Source organism: Ornithorhynchus anatinus, chromosome 7 (genome assembly GCF_004115215.2).
Source record: "Ornithorhynchus anatinus isolate Pmale09 chromosome 7, mOrnAna1.pri.v4, whole genome shotgun sequence".
Classification (NCBI taxonomy): domain Eukaryota; kingdom Metazoa; phylum Chordata; class Mammalia; order Monotremata; family Ornithorhynchidae; genus Ornithorhynchus; species Ornithorhynchus anatinus.
In genome coordinates, this window is record NC_041734.1 from 58719609 (window position 1) to 58737030 (window position 17422).

Genomic DNA, 17422 nt, shown 5'->3' on the forward strand with positions numbered 1-17422 from the left:
GTTTCTCAGCAAATAGACTTGGAATTGTTTTTAAAAGCAATTAATAGTACCATTCATTTTTAATATGAATTCAAACAACCAGCAAAATTGAATGCCATGCTGAAATCCTATTTGAAACACTACCATTCATCCCATTAGTGTTATTTCAATTTCTTCCCCATCCCACGCCTCGACACTTTCTTACCATTTTCACATTTGGAAGAAGGGCACCCCATTCGACGTCTCAGATTATGAGTCCTGGCTTCGGGTAACTCCCCTGGTTCCGTTTTAACATTTGTTGCCTTAAAAATTAACACATTTTTATACTCAGCACAGGGACAATTTGCAAAATAAAAATGAACACACCATTAAAACACACTAATTGAAATTAAAAATATATTAATTATAACCCTGTAAGTTTCTAAAGCTGACAGGTCTCTTTAAGAACCCACAGATAAGACTTATTATTGTTGTTGCTATTAGAAATAACAATAACATATGGTATTTGTTAAACGCTTACTATGTGTCAGGCACTAAGTGCTGTGGGAGATACAAGGTAATCCAGTTGAACAGAGTCCCTGTCCCATTCAGGGCTCACAGTCTTAATCCTCATTTTACAGATGAGCAAACTGAGGCACAGAGGTGAAGTGACTTGCCCAGGGTGTCACAGCAGACAAGTGGCAGAGACAGGATTTGAATCCAGGTCCTTCTGACTTCCAGGCCCATGCTCTATCCTCTAAGGATCTCACCTATAATTCCTGAATGGGAACTGGATGGGGAAATCCCACACTAAAAGACGAAATGGGCGTGTGAGCCATTATTTAAAGGTCAGAAGGTCTTAAGCCATGTTTTGCCAATTGTGGTCAATTCTTCTTTTCATCCTTAGAACTAATTTATTTTGAATAGTATCAAGCTAAGACACTGAATATTCACATTGCTATTCAACATATTCTTGGCCTTTATTTCCCTAATCGTCCTTGATCTCAGTCAAATGAATGCAAGTGTTGGGGAAGCAGCGTGGCGCAGTGGAAAGAGCCTGGGCTTCGGAGTCAGAGGTCATGGGTTCGAATCCCGGCTCTGCCATTTCTCAGCTGTGTGACTGTGGGCAAGTCACTTAAATTCTCTGTGCCTCAGTTACCTCACCTGTAAAATGGGGATTAACTGTGAGCCTCACATGGGACAACCTGATGACCCTGTATCTACCCCAGCGCTTAGAACAGTGCTCTGCACATAGTAAGTGCTTAACAAATACCAACATTATTATATTATAAATAAGCTAGGATCCACATCAAAATCTGAATCGCTAATCTGATAGAAATCTCTCTTCGAACTCCTCTCCCCCACACCCCTACACCCCACTGAAAAAAACACCTACAAAACCAGTGGAATAGGGTTTTCTTTTCCCTTCTCTGCTTTCATTACCATGTGCAAAACTTATGTTTATTCTCTTTGGGGCTCTTCCTGCTGGAAGTAGTCGGAAATATGTCTGCAGGCACAGTAACAATTCTGATTTCTGCACCACTTCAGTGTTTGTGGAACTACACTGCAACACAGCATTCAAGGACTCATTCAGGAAAAATATCTACTACTGTTTTCCTATGAACATGTGGGTGTAGGGCATTTCCTCCTTTACCTGATAAAACTTCATCAGGGGGTGGAACTCACCAACACCAGGCAAGAGTGTCACATCTGAACCCCACCAATACAGCACCCTTTAGGGGCAAGAAATGACTCCAAAAAATAAAAAGTTAACTATGGATTGTGAACCTTTCAGTTATTAGGCAAATGTTGGGTTTAAAATGGCAATGGGAATAATAGTAATCATTCTGGTATTTGTTAAGCCTTATTGAAGGCCCATCTCTTCCAAGAAGTCTTCCCTGACTAAGCCCTCCTCTCCTCTTCTCCCACTCCCTTCTGTACCACTCTTACTTGCTCCTTCATACATCCTCCTCCCAGCCCCACAGCACACATGTATATACCTGTAATTTACTTATCTAGTTATTGATATTAATGTCTGTCTTCCCCTCTAGACCGTGAGCTCATTGTGGGCAGGAATGTGTCTGTTTCTGTTATACTGTACTCTCCGAAATGCTTTGCACACAATAAGTGGTCAATAAAGACAACTAAATGACAGAATAATGCTTACTATGTGCCAGGCACTGTACTAAGCGCTAGGGTGGATACAAGCAAATGGGGTTGGGCACAGTCCCTGTCTCACATGAGGCTCATGGTTTTAATCCCCATTTTAAAGAAGAGATAACTGAGGCAGAGAAGTGAAGTGACAGCAGACGAGTTGGGGAGTCAGACCCATGACCTTCCCCCAGGCCCATGCTCTAGCCATCATGCCATTCTGCTTCTTCAGAAAAGTTGCTGGAGCCCAAGAGTTTTGAGATCCTAAAGACAGACACTACTCTTCTTCAAAGGCATCCCTACTATTTTAGTGAGAAGCAGCATGGCCTAGAGGAAAGAGAATGGAGCTTGGAATAATAATATTAATGATAATAATTCTGGTATTTGTTAAGCACTTACTATGTGCCAGGCACTGTACTAAGTGCTGGGGTGGATAGATGCAAATTGGATTCAACACAGTCCCTGCCCCACCTGGGGCTCACAGACTCAATCCCCATTTTACAGATGAGGTCACTGAGGCCCAGAGAAGTGAAGTGACTTGCCCAAAGTCACACAACAGACAAGTGGAGAAGGCGGGATTAGAGCCCATGATTTTATGACTCCCAGGCCCATGCTCGATCCACTACACCAAGAGGATCTGGGTTCTAATTCCACTCTGCCAACTGACTGCTGTGTAACCTTGGGCAAAAGGACCTAGCAACTTAGAAACACTACTTTCACTGAGGGGAATTTCATGAATCGGCCTTGTCCCCCCAAATCTATTCCTTATCAGTCTCTTTCACTTGCTTCTTTGTCTTTGTCCTCCTAACAGTATAAATATCGCTGTCCCCTCTCATTTGGTCAACTCCTTCAAAGTCACCTCCTCCCAGTTACTGGGAATCTCACTGGTCTTTCAGCCTTTCCCACCACACTCCTCCATATCGTTTTAGACACCACAGATAGAAGACTTTCTGGGGTGATCTACCTGTCTCTTCCCCTTCAGCAAAGTTTTCCCTTTAACCTACCCAAACCCTACCCACCAGAATCTTTGCCCTACTTTTTCAAATCAGGTCCTCATTCAATTAGATTGAAGTTCCTCGAGGGCAGAGGTGGAATTTTTCCTCTGCCTTCACTTAGTCAATCGTATTTAGTGCTTACTGTGAGCAGAGCACTGTAATGAATGCTTGGGAGTGTACACTATATCAATATAACAGACATTCCCTGCCCACAGCGAACTTACAGTCTAGAGGGGGAGAGACATTAATATAAATAAATAAAATTATAAATATGTAAGTACTGTATAAGCACAGAGTTCAGCCCCTCAGACACACAGTATAAACAGCCATTGGCCAAAAGAAAGTAGTCCACACAATCTCATTGCTGTGAGACCATATTTCAGTTTAGAGAAGGAGTGTGGCTCAGTGGAAAGAGCATGGGCTGGGGAGTCAAAGGTCATGGGTTCAAATCCCGGCTCCAGTGCTTGTCAGCTGTGTGACTTTGGGCAAGTCACTTAACTTCTCCATGCCTCAGTTACCTCATCTGTAAAATGGCCATTAAGACTGTGAGCCCCACATGGGACAACCTGATCACCTTGTATCCTCCCCAGAACTTAGAACAGTGCTTGGCACATAGTAAGTGCTTAACAAAAGCCATCATTATTATTATTTGCTGTCTTAGTTTAATAATTAAAAAGCTTAATTCAGTACTATGCTCCATCAGAACCCTTAAAACATAACTTCCAAAAGCAACAGCTCATTCAGTTCACCTGGAGTTAGAAAAACTGACACTGTTCAATACCCGCTTTAGGAACAGGCTTCTTTCTAGACTACAGAGTGAGGGCCAAAATTAAGTCTGGTGAAGGCTACACTGCAAACTCACGATACGCTCACCTCTGCTCGCATGCGCTTAGCCCGGCGGGCTGGTGGACAGGTTTCGGCAGGCTGAACTGACTGTCGCTGGGGAATATCATGAGGCTTGTACTCCTTATCCTTAGTGTCCGTGGTAAGACTTGGTTTCTGCAGGCACTAAAAACAAAACAGAGAGCCAGGTCAGTCAATTTTCTTTTTGTATCTTCTAGCCCAAAGTGGGTCCTTAAGGATGATTTTGCAAGGTGCACTGCACAGCTACCAGTGGAGAGAAAACACCACGTTCGCAAATGATAGCTATTGATATTGCACGTGCTTAAGTAGCAGGAGTCTGCAGTTGCCAAGTCCATAATCCTATAGCGTGGAAATACAATACGGAGCTTTAAAAAATAAGGAAGAGGGTGACTTTAGTTCATTCATTCATTCAGTAGTATTTATTGACTGTTTACTATGTGCAGAGCACTGTACTAAGCACTTGGAATGTACAATTTGGCAACAGATAGAGACAATCCCTGCCCAATAACGGGCTCACAGTCTAAACGGGGGAGACAGACAGCAAAGCAAAACAGAACAAAACAAAAACATGTCCGGTCATCCAGTTTTATAAAGAAGAGTCAGTCTGATTTTCAGGTAATCGCAAAAGCACAGTCTCTCGTAAGATTAACTGGTGACAATGGATCTTTGGCTACTATTCTGACTCATCAAAGGTGCTCCCGTGAACCACCCCTATTACGGCCTTCGATTTTGCCAAAATTAATAATTATAGGTCCAAATTGCATGCCTGCCTGTGGCAGCTCCTTCCCAAACTGAATCCTAATATGTCAAAATGTAATTTATGGTCATGATAACCAACTGGAAATAAAAAAAGCCTTGAGGAAGCATCAAAAGGAACAGGCTACTGTAGGCTTTAGATCAAAATGCTAGAATTTCAATGCCGACCCTCAATTCTTCTATAGTATTAGTTCACTTCCATTCCTTACTCTTAGGTAGCACAATAAGCGAGCCCATGGTTAAAGGTGCTCTACAAGCCCCATCCAATTTACCCTCCTATTCTGCCACTTGCGCACATGAGCCCTCACCCTCTGTTCCATCCCCTCTTCCTGTAAATTATTTTTAGTGTCCATCTCCCCCGCTAAACTCTAAAGTCCTAGAGAACAGGGATCATGTCTACTCTGTTGCACTCGCCCACGTTCTTAGTACAGCCCCACAGCACTGTACTCGTCCGCTCAACTGTATATATTTTCGTTACCCTATTTATTTTGTTAATGAATTGTACATCGCCTTGATTCTATTTAGTTGCCATTGTTTTTACGAGATGTTCTTCCCCTTGACTCTATTTATTGCCATTGTTCTTGTCTGTCCGTCTCCCCCGATTAGACTGTAAGCCCGTCAAACGGCAGGGACTGTCTCTATCTGTTGCCGACTTGTTCATCCCAAGCGCTCAGTACAGTGCTCTGCACATAGTAAGCGCTCAATAAATACTATTGAATGAATGAATGAATGAATGAATGAATGAATGAATACAGTGTTCTGCATGGGGTAAGTGCTCAATAAATACTACTGGTTGCTTTTCATGCCATTTCTCTACACCATGTGTGGACAAAGCCACAAGGCAAAGAATGACAAGACAGACTACAATCTTGAACAGAAAACACTTGACTGGCACAACTCTTCTGGTTGAAATTAAAAGCCAATTTTCATCCAAATATGAACTCTAAATTCCAAATCCGATATGATAATAAAAGATAACATCAATTTCTTATATGAGGAAGTTTCAAAAGAAAAAGGAAATTATTGAGGGCAAAAATGAAAAATACAAAGTTTTAATGGCAGCTTCAGGGACAGAGGATATTAGCTTCATAATCAAAAATAAGTTTCTGGGAGTAGATGTTGGATGTGGTTCTTTTACGGTACGGAAATTGTTTTATGCTTTTTCCACAATATGTGCCAGGCACTATACTAAGCACCAGAATATATAAAAGCTAATTAGGTTTGACATAGTCTATGTCCCAAGTGGGGCTCCCAGCCTTTATCTCCATTTTAAAGATGAGGTAGCCGAGGCACAGAAGTTAAGGGACTTGCCCAAGATCACACAGCAGACACATGACAGAGCTAAGATTAGAACCCAGGTCCTCTCACTCCCAGCCAGGCCCGCGCTCTTTCCACTAGATTATGTACTTGGACTTTCTGCATGAGGGTTGAAAGATCCCAGAAACAATCTAATTGGGAGGTTAGGGATTTCCGCACCTCCCACCCCCAAAATCTTTCAAAATGGGAGATAAAGACATCAGACTGTCTTAGGTTGAGTGCAATTCTGCCTGGAAGTAGAGATTGACTGCAGGTCTCCTGAAAGGCCTTTACCCACCCAGACAATACTGGAGTCCACTGAAAAATTGGACATAATACAAAGCTTAAAGAATCAAGATTGGCTCTTGAGTTTCCTAGTACAGTCTTCATCTTAAGACATTTCAGGTTATGGTGAATGGCACTTAAAACATTTCTAAATTCACTCCTCGCTTCAGCTTTACAATATCAGCCTCCTTTATGGAGCTGGTTCCAGGAACAACTTGATTAGGGGACTCCTGAAAGCAAATGAAGTGTTTGGATGGCATCCTTATCTCATACAGTGGCACCACTTTATAAGAGCTGCTTTAGAGAAGCAGCGTGGCTCAGTGGAAAGAGCACGGGCTTTGGAGTCAGGGCTCATGAGTTCGAATCCCAACTCGGCCACCGTCAGCTGTGTGACTTTGGGCAAGTCACTTAATTTCTCTGTGCCTCAGTTCCCTCATCTGTAAAATGGGGATTAAGACCGTGAGCCCCACGTGGGACAACCTGATTCCCCTATGTCTACCCCAGTGCTTAGAACAGTGCTCGGCACATAGTAAGCGCTTAACAAATACCAACATTATTATTATTATTATTAAGAGCAAGAGTTTTTATTTGGACTACTTTGCTCAGAAATAATTCTGTATGAAGGCAGAGGATGATCTTAGCTAAAAATGAAGAGAGACTATTTTGATCGACACTATATCTGTCAAACAATACACCTCATACCTGCCATGAATCCTGAGAACCACCTACATCTAGATGTCTGACTTCTGCTTCCTGTTTTTGCTTTGGTTTTCTTTGGTTTTTTTTTTTGATGTGAGGGAGACATTTCAGGCACTCTCTAGACCAAGGAACAGAAGGGTACTCTAAGACCTTGAAGAAGTCCACAAAACAATGAGGCATGACATCGCTATGTTTGGTTGATTTCCTTAGCCCCAGCTAATTCTCTGGGCTGCCACTCTTTACCACCTTCATCTTTTTCAAACAGTCAATTCTCCTAGAACATCTGTTTTCAGTGGGACCAAACCCATTCTAAAATACACCGTACTCCCAAACTAGCATAAACCATATATTTAATCACAAGATATTCTTTTTCAGGAGACAAAAATTATTCCAAAAATTTCCCTGCTTCTTATATTCCCCAGCAAGGTAGCAGTCAAGATGCTTAAGATTACTGCCTTAGTAGGAAGAAGTATTACTAGAAAGAAAGAGAGAAGAAAAATGGGAAGGCAGGCATTAAGAGATTAAAAGTACTGCAGACAAAGAAAAGAAGCATCCCAGGGAGGGAAAGGAAAAACAAAAAACCCACCTCGGAAAAACTAAACACTTATATCACCCCTCCTTTCCATTCTCAGCTTCCTTCTATCTGTAAATGATTTTGCCTCTGTCTCCCTCTCTCCTACTAGAGACTGTGAACTCCTTGAGGGTAGGGACCATCTTTTATCTCTTTTTTACTCTCCTTAAGATTGAGGTATAGTGTCCTGCCCATAGTAGGTGCTCAATACTGTTGACTCATCTTCCAAAAACTTTTCCCAGATAATCTCCTTTCCCTTTCAAAAATCTGCAGGTGATTTATAGTCAAAACATTTTCCACTGATAAAATACAGGACTCCTCTTTCAAAATGGGAAATCAGAGAATATCAAATACGGACTAGCAATTTTTTTAAAAAATTCTACAACACAGTCACAGAATAGAAGGATTTTCTTAGTGAAATGGCCCAAGGGAGTTAGGGGACGAGCTGACCAGAACCCTGGTCTCTAATCCTTACTGTTCTAACTAGCAAAGTAACAATAGCAAAATAAGCAAAAGAAAGAGAATGCAAAAGAAGTTTCCCCCTTGATCTTGTAGCCCCTCTTCGCTCCCTGACAATTTTACACTTTCCTACAAAAAGGTAGGTTACTTGCTAAAAAGCAGCTGATTGTAATATACCTGCAACACAAAGCCTTGCAGGCATGATGAAATATCAGAGAGAAAAAAAGATTGCAAAAATCCCAAAGCTGTTTCCTCCCCCCCATGTCCCCATCCCCCGCCCTGCCAAAAAAAAACAAAAAAAACTCAACAGGGATCAAATTCCCTATTAAACCGAAGAGGAAAATGAAAAATGGAACTCTGCCCGGAATCATCTAGGGAAAACACCACATCCAAGGTGGAAGGAGACACCGCAAGACAGAGCTCCTGATGGGGCTCCTCCTCTGGAATATCAAGTGTCACACCAAAAACCAAGACAATTGCAGCACAAATTAAGTCATTATGTACAGGCAAATGACCAGCTCCCATAAAGGTGAGAAAATGATCACCAGGAAATCTCGCATCTTCTCTGTTCCCACGAGACATATTAATGCACATTTGAGCGGCAGTGGAAGAGACAGGCTTTCAAAGTTGTATTAAAAATTGAAAAAAAAAACCAAAAAAGTGAAGTAAACGTACCTTTTCCAGAACGCCATGATCCACTAAACACATCAGTTTGGAACATATGTCAGGTGCCTATTGCAAGAGAGAGCTTGGAAAGTTACACTTAACAAAAAGTGGGGCCACAAAAACTAAAGGCAGAAGCAGCTAATCGAGGGTTTTTCTTTGTTTTTTGGTTCTTTGCTTCCAAACTCGAAATTGCAAATAAGCACGTTTCCGCACCTAAAACAACTTAGCTTATCCCTGCCAAAGCCCCAGCTCTCTGCTATAGGATGGATCCAGATAGGAGTCTAGGCCATGTAATTCTAGGCAGACGGGTGCCTCAAACATGTCAGACTCGAACATGTAAATTAGCAGCCGCTTTGCAAGGTAGGGGTCAGAGAGTCCTCCTACCCTATTGAAACAAAACAGGAGTTGACCAGAGTAGCAATTCCTGGATTTAGCAATCTGGCATGGATGACTGAACACCAACCTATGAACTCATTTTCATCCAGGATGCTTGTCCCCGCTATCAGACTAGCTTTCGGTTGGAGACCAGACTGCCAGAGTGACAGCTTACTGCAGAAAAAGGAATAAATGTTCAGCTATTTCCAGAAATCAAGACTTCTAATCTGAGGAAGGAGGGGACAGGAAGAGTACCAAGAGAAAGAGAGATGGGGAAGCTACAGGACTAAAGTCTGAAAATACTGCCATTGCAAACAGCCACTCACTGCCTCTGGTTTTGAGCCTATCATTTAAAAGCACTAATTAGTATCTGCCCTGAACAACACTGTATAAGCTGACTCACTGATCAATTTGCCAGTTTTTAATTTGGGAGCAAAAAGTACTAGATTGCTGGCTAGAATATTCCAGGGTGAAAAGTCAGGGTTAGTGGATTTTCCTCACTTGGGTGAAAGGCCAATCTTGGATTACCTACAATGAAATTTTCCTTTTTTTCCCCCCCTTGGGAAACAGGGTTGGTGACTAAAAATACAAGCAGTGCTTTCTATTCCTTAACTGAGCCAAACATCGTGACCTCAAACCCCATTACCACCCTGCTCTCATCTAGCACATTTTGCCATGGAAAAAAGGCCTTATATCCCCGTTTTGCCATGCTTTGCAGCAGCTATTTAAAATCAGAAACTTCTCCCCTGACCTTAGCTATCCTCGAGAATCTATTCAAGGATCCCATTTAACAAAGGCAAACAAGAAACTTTCATGAACTTCACAATACAGTGACCAGCAACATTCTTAGAAAAAGCATTGAATGGGGGCAAGATCCATTGGCCTTCAATCACAAGCAGACGATAAAATGTCCCAAATGTCTCTTCATCCGACTATTCTTACTTGATGTGATGATCACTGTGGACCCCATATTTTTTTTTTAAAAGAGAAAAGGACTCTTTCCTGCAGAATTTCTCACTCGCAGACCACATCTCACATGTTCCATGAACTGAACCAAAAACACTGCAAACTCAAAACCGGTACCAAAGATGGCTACTATGTATTACACTTGGTTTAAAGTACTTTTCTTCCTAAAAGGAAGCGATCCATCAGCAAAGAATCAACCCAGGCTCTAGCGAGCCATAAAAACTCACCAAAAGACTAGCTCCAGACTGAAATAAGTTGTATGGGTAAAGGATGCGCTCATAATGTGCCCGAATGTGTGATCCCACAGCCTTCCCTGGAGCAAATCCCATTTTGGTGGCTATTTTGGTCCATTTTCTGTCCTTACAGACAACGTCAAATCCACCTTCTTCGGCGACCAGCTGTCAATTGGGAAGGAGAGAAGACAGTAAACAAAAACACACTGTGGCACAGACCCATTTAGGCCCGCCTCACGAAGTCATTGTTTTGCGTCTCCCCCTTCCTCCTCTTCCCTTTAACTCCCTGAATCCCTTCACCTCCCTCACTGCCGCCAGCCCCGCCATCCTTGTCCAGCCCTATTTCCCTCATCCTTTGTCTCATTCCAGTTTCTAGGCCCCACTGCCCAGCGCTATGCCCACCTTATCTGCCTTCTCTCATTCCCCTCTATTCAGCTTCCTTTTCATTGGGTTTTCGGCCCCCACCTTGTCCCTGCCATGGCTCCCCACGTTCCTGTCCCGGCCCTAGCTTCAAACCAGCCACACTACTATCCACCAAACCCTCATACCTAATTCTGCCCACACTCTTCCCCTACCATTCACTTCTCCTAAAGTGCTTGTTCTGTGCCCTGCAGCCTCTCTCCCTGGCATGCTCGCTCCACCTCCTCACCAGCATGGGGAACTGGCTCTCCAGAATACACTGCAACCCCTGCTATTCTCTCCGGGGGCCACCTCACCACCCCTCCCTTCTCGCAATGCCCCTTCCAGTACACCTGGCCTCCTACATCAGGTACCATCACTAAGACTTAATATATCCACACCTGCCCAATAACCGTTGCTGGCCCAGCCAAACAGGCTGTCGCCACAGTCTACTGCAGAAGCAGGAGGGTGGGCAGAAGTCAAGCCCATTTGATGCCCAGAACCCTTCTAAGATCAGGAGTCCTGGGGCCCATGGGGGCCCCGATGCTGGGCCAGCTAGCCCACATCACCCCAGGCCACTGCGGTCAGAAGGTAGTCTGTGACCCGGTCCTTGATGACAAACCAATATGGTTTTCCCAGGATTCTACTTGATGGGATCAGTCAGGAAGATGCCCACTGCCCCTGGTGCGAATACTATTTAGCTTCCGAGTCATTCTCTTATTCTCTTAATTTTGTTGTTGAATTAGTAGTCTTGAGGTGTCTCATGATTCATTCTTACTGTTCTATATAAAATCAGTCTACCCCCACTTAGACTCTAAGTCCCTTGTGGGACAGGGACCAGGACCAATCTAATTATCTTGCATCTATTAGTGTTTACCACCAAGCTTGGTAGAGAAGAGTTTGGAGAAGCAGCGTGACCTAATGGAAAGAGCCCAGGCTGGGGAGTTAGAGGACCGCGGTTCAAATCCCAGCTCTGACACTCATACGCTGTGTGACCTAAGGCAAGTCACTTCATTTCTCTCTGCCTCAGTTCCCTCATCCGTGAAATGGGGATTAAGACTGTGAGCCTCATGTGCTACAGGGACTGTATCCAACCTGATCACCTTCTATCTACCCCAGCGCTTAGTACAGTGCCTGGGCACATAGTGAGCACTGTAACAAATACCATAAAAAAATAAAAAAAAATACCATTACTAATGTTATCTAGTTGGCCCATCTCACAGTTTTACCGCAGGTGCCCAGATCAGACTGAGTAAACCGAAGGTCTCTCCTGCTATGGCTGATAGGCTGTGCCAACCTGCTGGGCCCCAAGTGACCACCTTAACCTCAGGCCAATGAAGCCTACGCACTTGGGTTTGTATCCCTTCAGCATTTTGATGCGCACCCCATCCCCACCACACTTTTGGACATATCCTTACTCTTGGTCACTTCCCCTATCTGTAATGTATCTCATTATCCGTCTCCCCCCGCCCCACTGGCTTGTAAACTCCTTGAGAGCAGAAATCGTGCCTACCAACTTTACTATACTCTCCCAAGTGCTCAGTATAGTGCTCTGCTTACACTAAGTACTCAGTAAATGCCATTGGTTGAATTAACTTGTCATATTTTTGACAGTTTCTATCCACTGTCTCCCACATTAAGCTGACAGTGCCTTGAGAACAGTGATCTCTTCTTTTATTTGCTTTTATGTTCATTCTCTTTATGATCTTCACAAAGGAGGTACTCCATAGATGCTACTGAGGATGACGACTGATCAACCACCTGAACGATTTATTTCGTATCGGTATGAACTTACAGAGATCTCCTCTGTGTTTTCTTCCCTAATCAAGAATGTATCCCTGTTTATATTTTGAAAAAGCAGGGGGGAATGGTCTTGCCCATTGGTTACCACAATCTTATTAGAAGGACTATGGAAATTGGGTTCTCCCACTACCTCTACTGCCTACTGTTTAGCCGTTCAACTTCATCATGCGGAAGCCCTAAAAACAGCACTAAGGCATCAATAAAGTTGGAATGCATATTCTTATTTCACAATGAAGCAATAGTTGTCACCACTACCATCTCATCTGAAGGCACTTGAGGATCACTGTTCTGCCCATAAATATTAAAGGAAATGTAAAAAAAAAAAAAACCACCTTACCCGATTTAGTTGAAACAAATCCAAGATCTTCCTCTCTACATGTGGAATTTTCAGGGTACAACCCTGAAGCTCCCAAAATTTAGCAATCTGGTCCAGAAAATTCAATTTCACCCGAGTTTGTGCCTAAGAAGATAACAAAATTGTGTTAACAGGCTTCTAAAGATTATGCATTTTGCAATATTTTAACCGGTTGATAACTTCCACCTCAATGTTCACTTCATATGAGAAGCAGCAAGGCCTAGTGGAAATAGCATGGGCCATGGAGTTAGAGGATCTGGGTTATAATCCCAACTCCGCCACTTGTCTGTTGCGTGACCTCGGGCAAGTCACTTAACTTTTCTGTCCCTCAGTTCATCTCCAAAATAGAGATTTAATACCTGTTCTCCCTCCTACTCAGACTGTGAGCTCCATGTGGAACCTGAGTATCTTTCTTGGTTTACCCCAGTGATAATAATAATAATAATGTTGGTATTTGTTAAGCGCTTACTATGTGCCGAGCACTGTTCTAAGCACTGGGGTAGTCACAGGGGAATCAGGTTGTCCCACGTGGGGCTCACAGTCTTAATCCCCATTTTACAGATGAGGTAACTGAGGCACAGAGAAGTTAAGTGACTTGCCCAAAGTCACACAGCTGACAAGTGGCCGAGCCGGGATTCGAACCCATGAACTCTGACTCCAAAGCCCATGCTCCTTCCACTGAGCCACGCTGCTACAGCGCTTGACACACAGTAAGTGCTTAACAAATACCACAATTACTATTACCACACCCACGTAGGTGGTGGGAAGGTTTCAAAATAATAATTGTATCTGTTCAGAACTTACTCTTCGCCAAGCACTGTGCTACACAATAGAACCAACCATTCAGGGCTCACAACAGAAGAGGAAAAGAGAGCAGTTATCCCCATTGTGCAGATGATAAAATGAAGCCAACATTTTAAAAGAGGTGACAGGAATGACCATTTCTTCGAAAGGGAACCAGTATTTGAAGGACATTCATAGGAAACAAAACAAGAAGTCAAAGGTTTTCTTGTTGCCTTTACTTGGTTTTAAAACTCCATTAATCCACCCTTTTGCCAAAAACAGAAATCACTAGACCTCCGAATCTCGCTAATTTACCGTAATCTTGTGGTTGGATTGCAAGGATGAAGATGAGTCGCACATGAAACTTGTGAATATATAGTTTATACTAGTTCCTCCTCAGCCTTTCACTATCTCATAATTTATCTCTGTCTCCCCTATTAAGATGGAAGCTCTGTGAGGGTGGGGAGTATGTGTTTTACTACAGAAGCACTCTGCCAAAGTTTAGGACAGTGCCTAGCACTCACTAGGCTCTAGAAAGAGCATGAATTCCTAGTAGTTGTTGGAGTCCCTTACAAGCAAATCCATCTTTTTTGGGTGTAGAGAATAAATGAAATTCCTATGGGTATAATCATATTTTTGGTCCATTTTGTTTTGAAATTCCCTTAGTTAACAAAAGGCTTCTGAGAGTGTTTTATATATATATATATGTGTGTCATATATATATATATGTATATATATATATATATATATGAGAGACAGACATACTAGCCACCCAGATTCAGAAATTAAACAATTCCATGATAACTTTCTGGGCCATAAACAGTTTTATGGTATTGGTTAAGCATTTACTATGTGTCAGGCACTGTACACTAAGCACTGAGGTAAATACAAGATAATCAGGCTGGGCACAGCTTTAATCCCCATTGTACAGATGAGGTAACTGAGGCCCAGAGAAGTTACATGACCTGCCGAGGTCACAGAGCAGACAAGTGGCAGAGTGGGGATTAATTAGAACCCAGGTCCTTCTGACTCCCAGGTCCATGCTCTATCCTCCAGGCCATGCTATACCTACATAACAATCTTTATAAAAAAAAAAAAAAAAACCAAAAATGGGCTGCCATTTTAAGAGTCCAAATACTATCCATTAGAAATCGACCGCTCCCAACGTAGCTCCCCATTATTCTTCCAGAGTGTCATAAGTGAAGCAGCTCTCAGTGACTTATCAGGATTTCTGGTCCTTGATAGCCACCAAGCAAGTTTTGGCTTCCAGATCTCAGCAGCTCTTTGCTGCTGTTTCACACTCTGTGGTTAGACCAGTCCTGAGGCTTGTTGCCAACAACACATAAGAAACCCAAATGGGGATGAGGACATTTTCTTCTTCACTTTGAGGTATAACTACGGGTAAGTTCCACAAAAAAAATTCTGGAATTTAAGCTCCATTTTAGGTAGAATGGTATGTTTTAGCATAAAAATGCTCAATTAAGTTTTAGCATATGTCCATATGAAGCAGCATAACTTAGGGGATAGAGATGGGCCTGAGAACCAGAGGACCTGGATTCAAATCCCTGCTCCCCAACTCGTCCGCTGTGTGACCTTGGGCAAGTCAATTCACTTCTCTGTGCCTGTTACCTCATCTGTAAAATGGGGATTAAGACTGTGAACCTCATGTGGGACACACACTACATCCAACCTGATTATTTTGTACCTACCCAGTACTTAGTACAGTGCCTAGCACACTGTAAGTGCTTAACATATATCTCTTAAATATATCAGACTTGAATGAAGCTTTCACAGAGTTGAGAAGAGACCCCAAATGGTAATTACTAAATACCCAAATATGCCTGGCCCTTTGCAGCATTCATACCAATAATAATTATCACGGTATTTATTAAGCGCTTATTATGTGCCAGTGACTGTACTAAGCACTGGGGTGGGTACAAGCAAATCAGGTTGGACAGTCCCTGTCACTCACAGGGATCACACTCTCAATCTCCATTTTTACAGATGAGGGAAATGAGGCCCAGAGAAGTTATGTGACTTGCCCAAGGTCATACAGCAGGCAAGTGGCAAAGCCGGGATTAGAACCCGTAACCTTCTGACTCCCACGTCTGGGCTATAACCACTACACCATGCTGCTTCTCATGGTTGGTTCTCAGGAACCATTCGTGTGATGGTTCCTGCTGAGAGGATTGAGTCACCCACTTCATCCCACTGCTGCCACCACCAACAGCAGGTCGGGGACGCTGAGGGATCTAAACCAATCTAAATACGCTTTTTTTAAAAAGGGATAGGACGAGTTAAACATTTTGAGGAAATAAATGCCCCTTGCTATATGTTCAGTGCAAAGGATTTACTGCAATATTATTTCCTTCACTGCTAATATACTTTGACTGACATAAACTCATTCCTCCCATATCGCTGGCAGATCTCTTTCGACTGGGTTCCATTTCAGCATTAAGATATCAACTTCGGACATTACCTCCAATTCATTCAGCCTCTGGATTCGAGGAGTGAAATGAAGTTTGTCAACATCACAAGCAAATGGCGGCTGCCAGTCCTAAGAAAAAGGAAAGACCATCGTTAAAATTAGAGCGAAGCCAACTGCGACAACTTAAATCAAATTGCCAAAGTCAAATCAGCCTCAAGCTTCTCACCCAATCAATGTCATTTCCATAGAACAAGAACTCAGTTTGGGGAGGATAAGGACTAGGGGAAGAAGGCTTCTGTCTTCCTTTTCGCATTTCTGCCAGAAAATTTTACACAACAAATTGAACGCTGAATATGAGTACCCCAAAGGAAATAAGTCAACCAGTTACTCCCAGGGACTAAAAATATACTGTCAACACATTTTCCTTTTAAGGCAACTGATTCCAATCACTTTCGACATTCCCGGTAACCATGGGTGAGAGACCGGATATATCATTCAGTGACGAAAATGTTCACTGTCAACTGTAATGCTTCACTCTAAAAGAGGAACTGCAAACTCAGTGGACTGCTTTTTGTTGAATTAAGATGGAGATGTTCCTGACAAAGTTTGTTATAATCTCACCAGGCCATGGCATATAAGGGACAAGGTTAGGAGAGAAAAAAGCACGGTAGACCACAATAAATGTGCAAACCTCTAAACGTGCAATAGTTGAACATTTGGCAAAATGATTTGCATAAATAATACTTATGGTATTTTTAAGCACTTACTATGTGCCAGGCCCTACACTAAGTGCTGGGGTAGACACAAGCAAATCGTGTTGGACATAATCCCTGCCCCACGTGGGGCTCACAGTCTCAATCCCCATTTTACAGATGAGGTAACTGAGGCACACAGAAGTTTAAGTGACTTGTCCAAGGTCCCACAGCAGACAAGTGGCAGAGCCCGCATTAGAGCCCATGACCTTCTGACTCCCAGGTCCATGCTTTAACCACTATGCCAAGCTGCTTCATCTTATAACAATAATAATAATGATAATGACACTTGTGTTTGTGTGTTAAACACTGTTCTAAATTAATCAGGTTGGACATAGTCCAACATAAGTACTAAATCAAGAGATTAAGAAAATAGTCTTTAAAATCTACAAATAATTAAGATTTATACAAGTTTATCAACTAGTATGCATATTAAGGAAATGCTCTAAAAGCAGAACCTTTGGGGCCACATGTATCAAAACCAAGTTGAATCGATGGAAATCCTCATGATTTTCCAATGATGCAGGCAGGCTACTTTAAAAATGAAATACATTAGCACGTCTGCTGGATTTTGTGGAAGCTTTTAAATCTTGATCTTAGTAACTACCCTTAGAGTCCATTCCTTTCG

General features: G+C 42.6%; 1 protein-coding gene across 4 annotated transcripts in view; it reads right to left on the reverse strand.

Moving 5' to 3' along the window:
- Nucleotides 1–17422, reverse strand: part of KDM5B (lysine demethylase 5B) — an 80289-nt gene that overhangs the window by 38672 nt on the left and 24195 nt on the right. For 2 of the 4 annotated variants that reach the window (XM_029068612.2, XM_029068611.2), the window contains exons 2-7: nucleotides 16094–16171; nucleotides 12814–12936; nucleotides 10269–10439; nucleotides 8710–8766; nucleotides 3978–4112; nucleotides 185–281 (exon numbers count right to left, since the gene is read on the reverse strand). In XM_029068612.2, the coding sequence (XP_028924445.1) occupies nucleotides 185–281; nucleotides 3978–4112; nucleotides 8710–8766; nucleotides 10269–10439; nucleotides 12814–12936; nucleotides 16094–16171 (661 nt within the window). The remainder of the gene's footprint in view (nucleotides 1–184; nucleotides 282–3977; nucleotides 4113–8709; nucleotides 8767–10268; nucleotides 10440–12813; nucleotides 12937–16093; nucleotides 16172–17422) is intronic. The other 2 variants (XM_029068614.2, XM_029068613.2) reach the window with 1 other exon arrangement.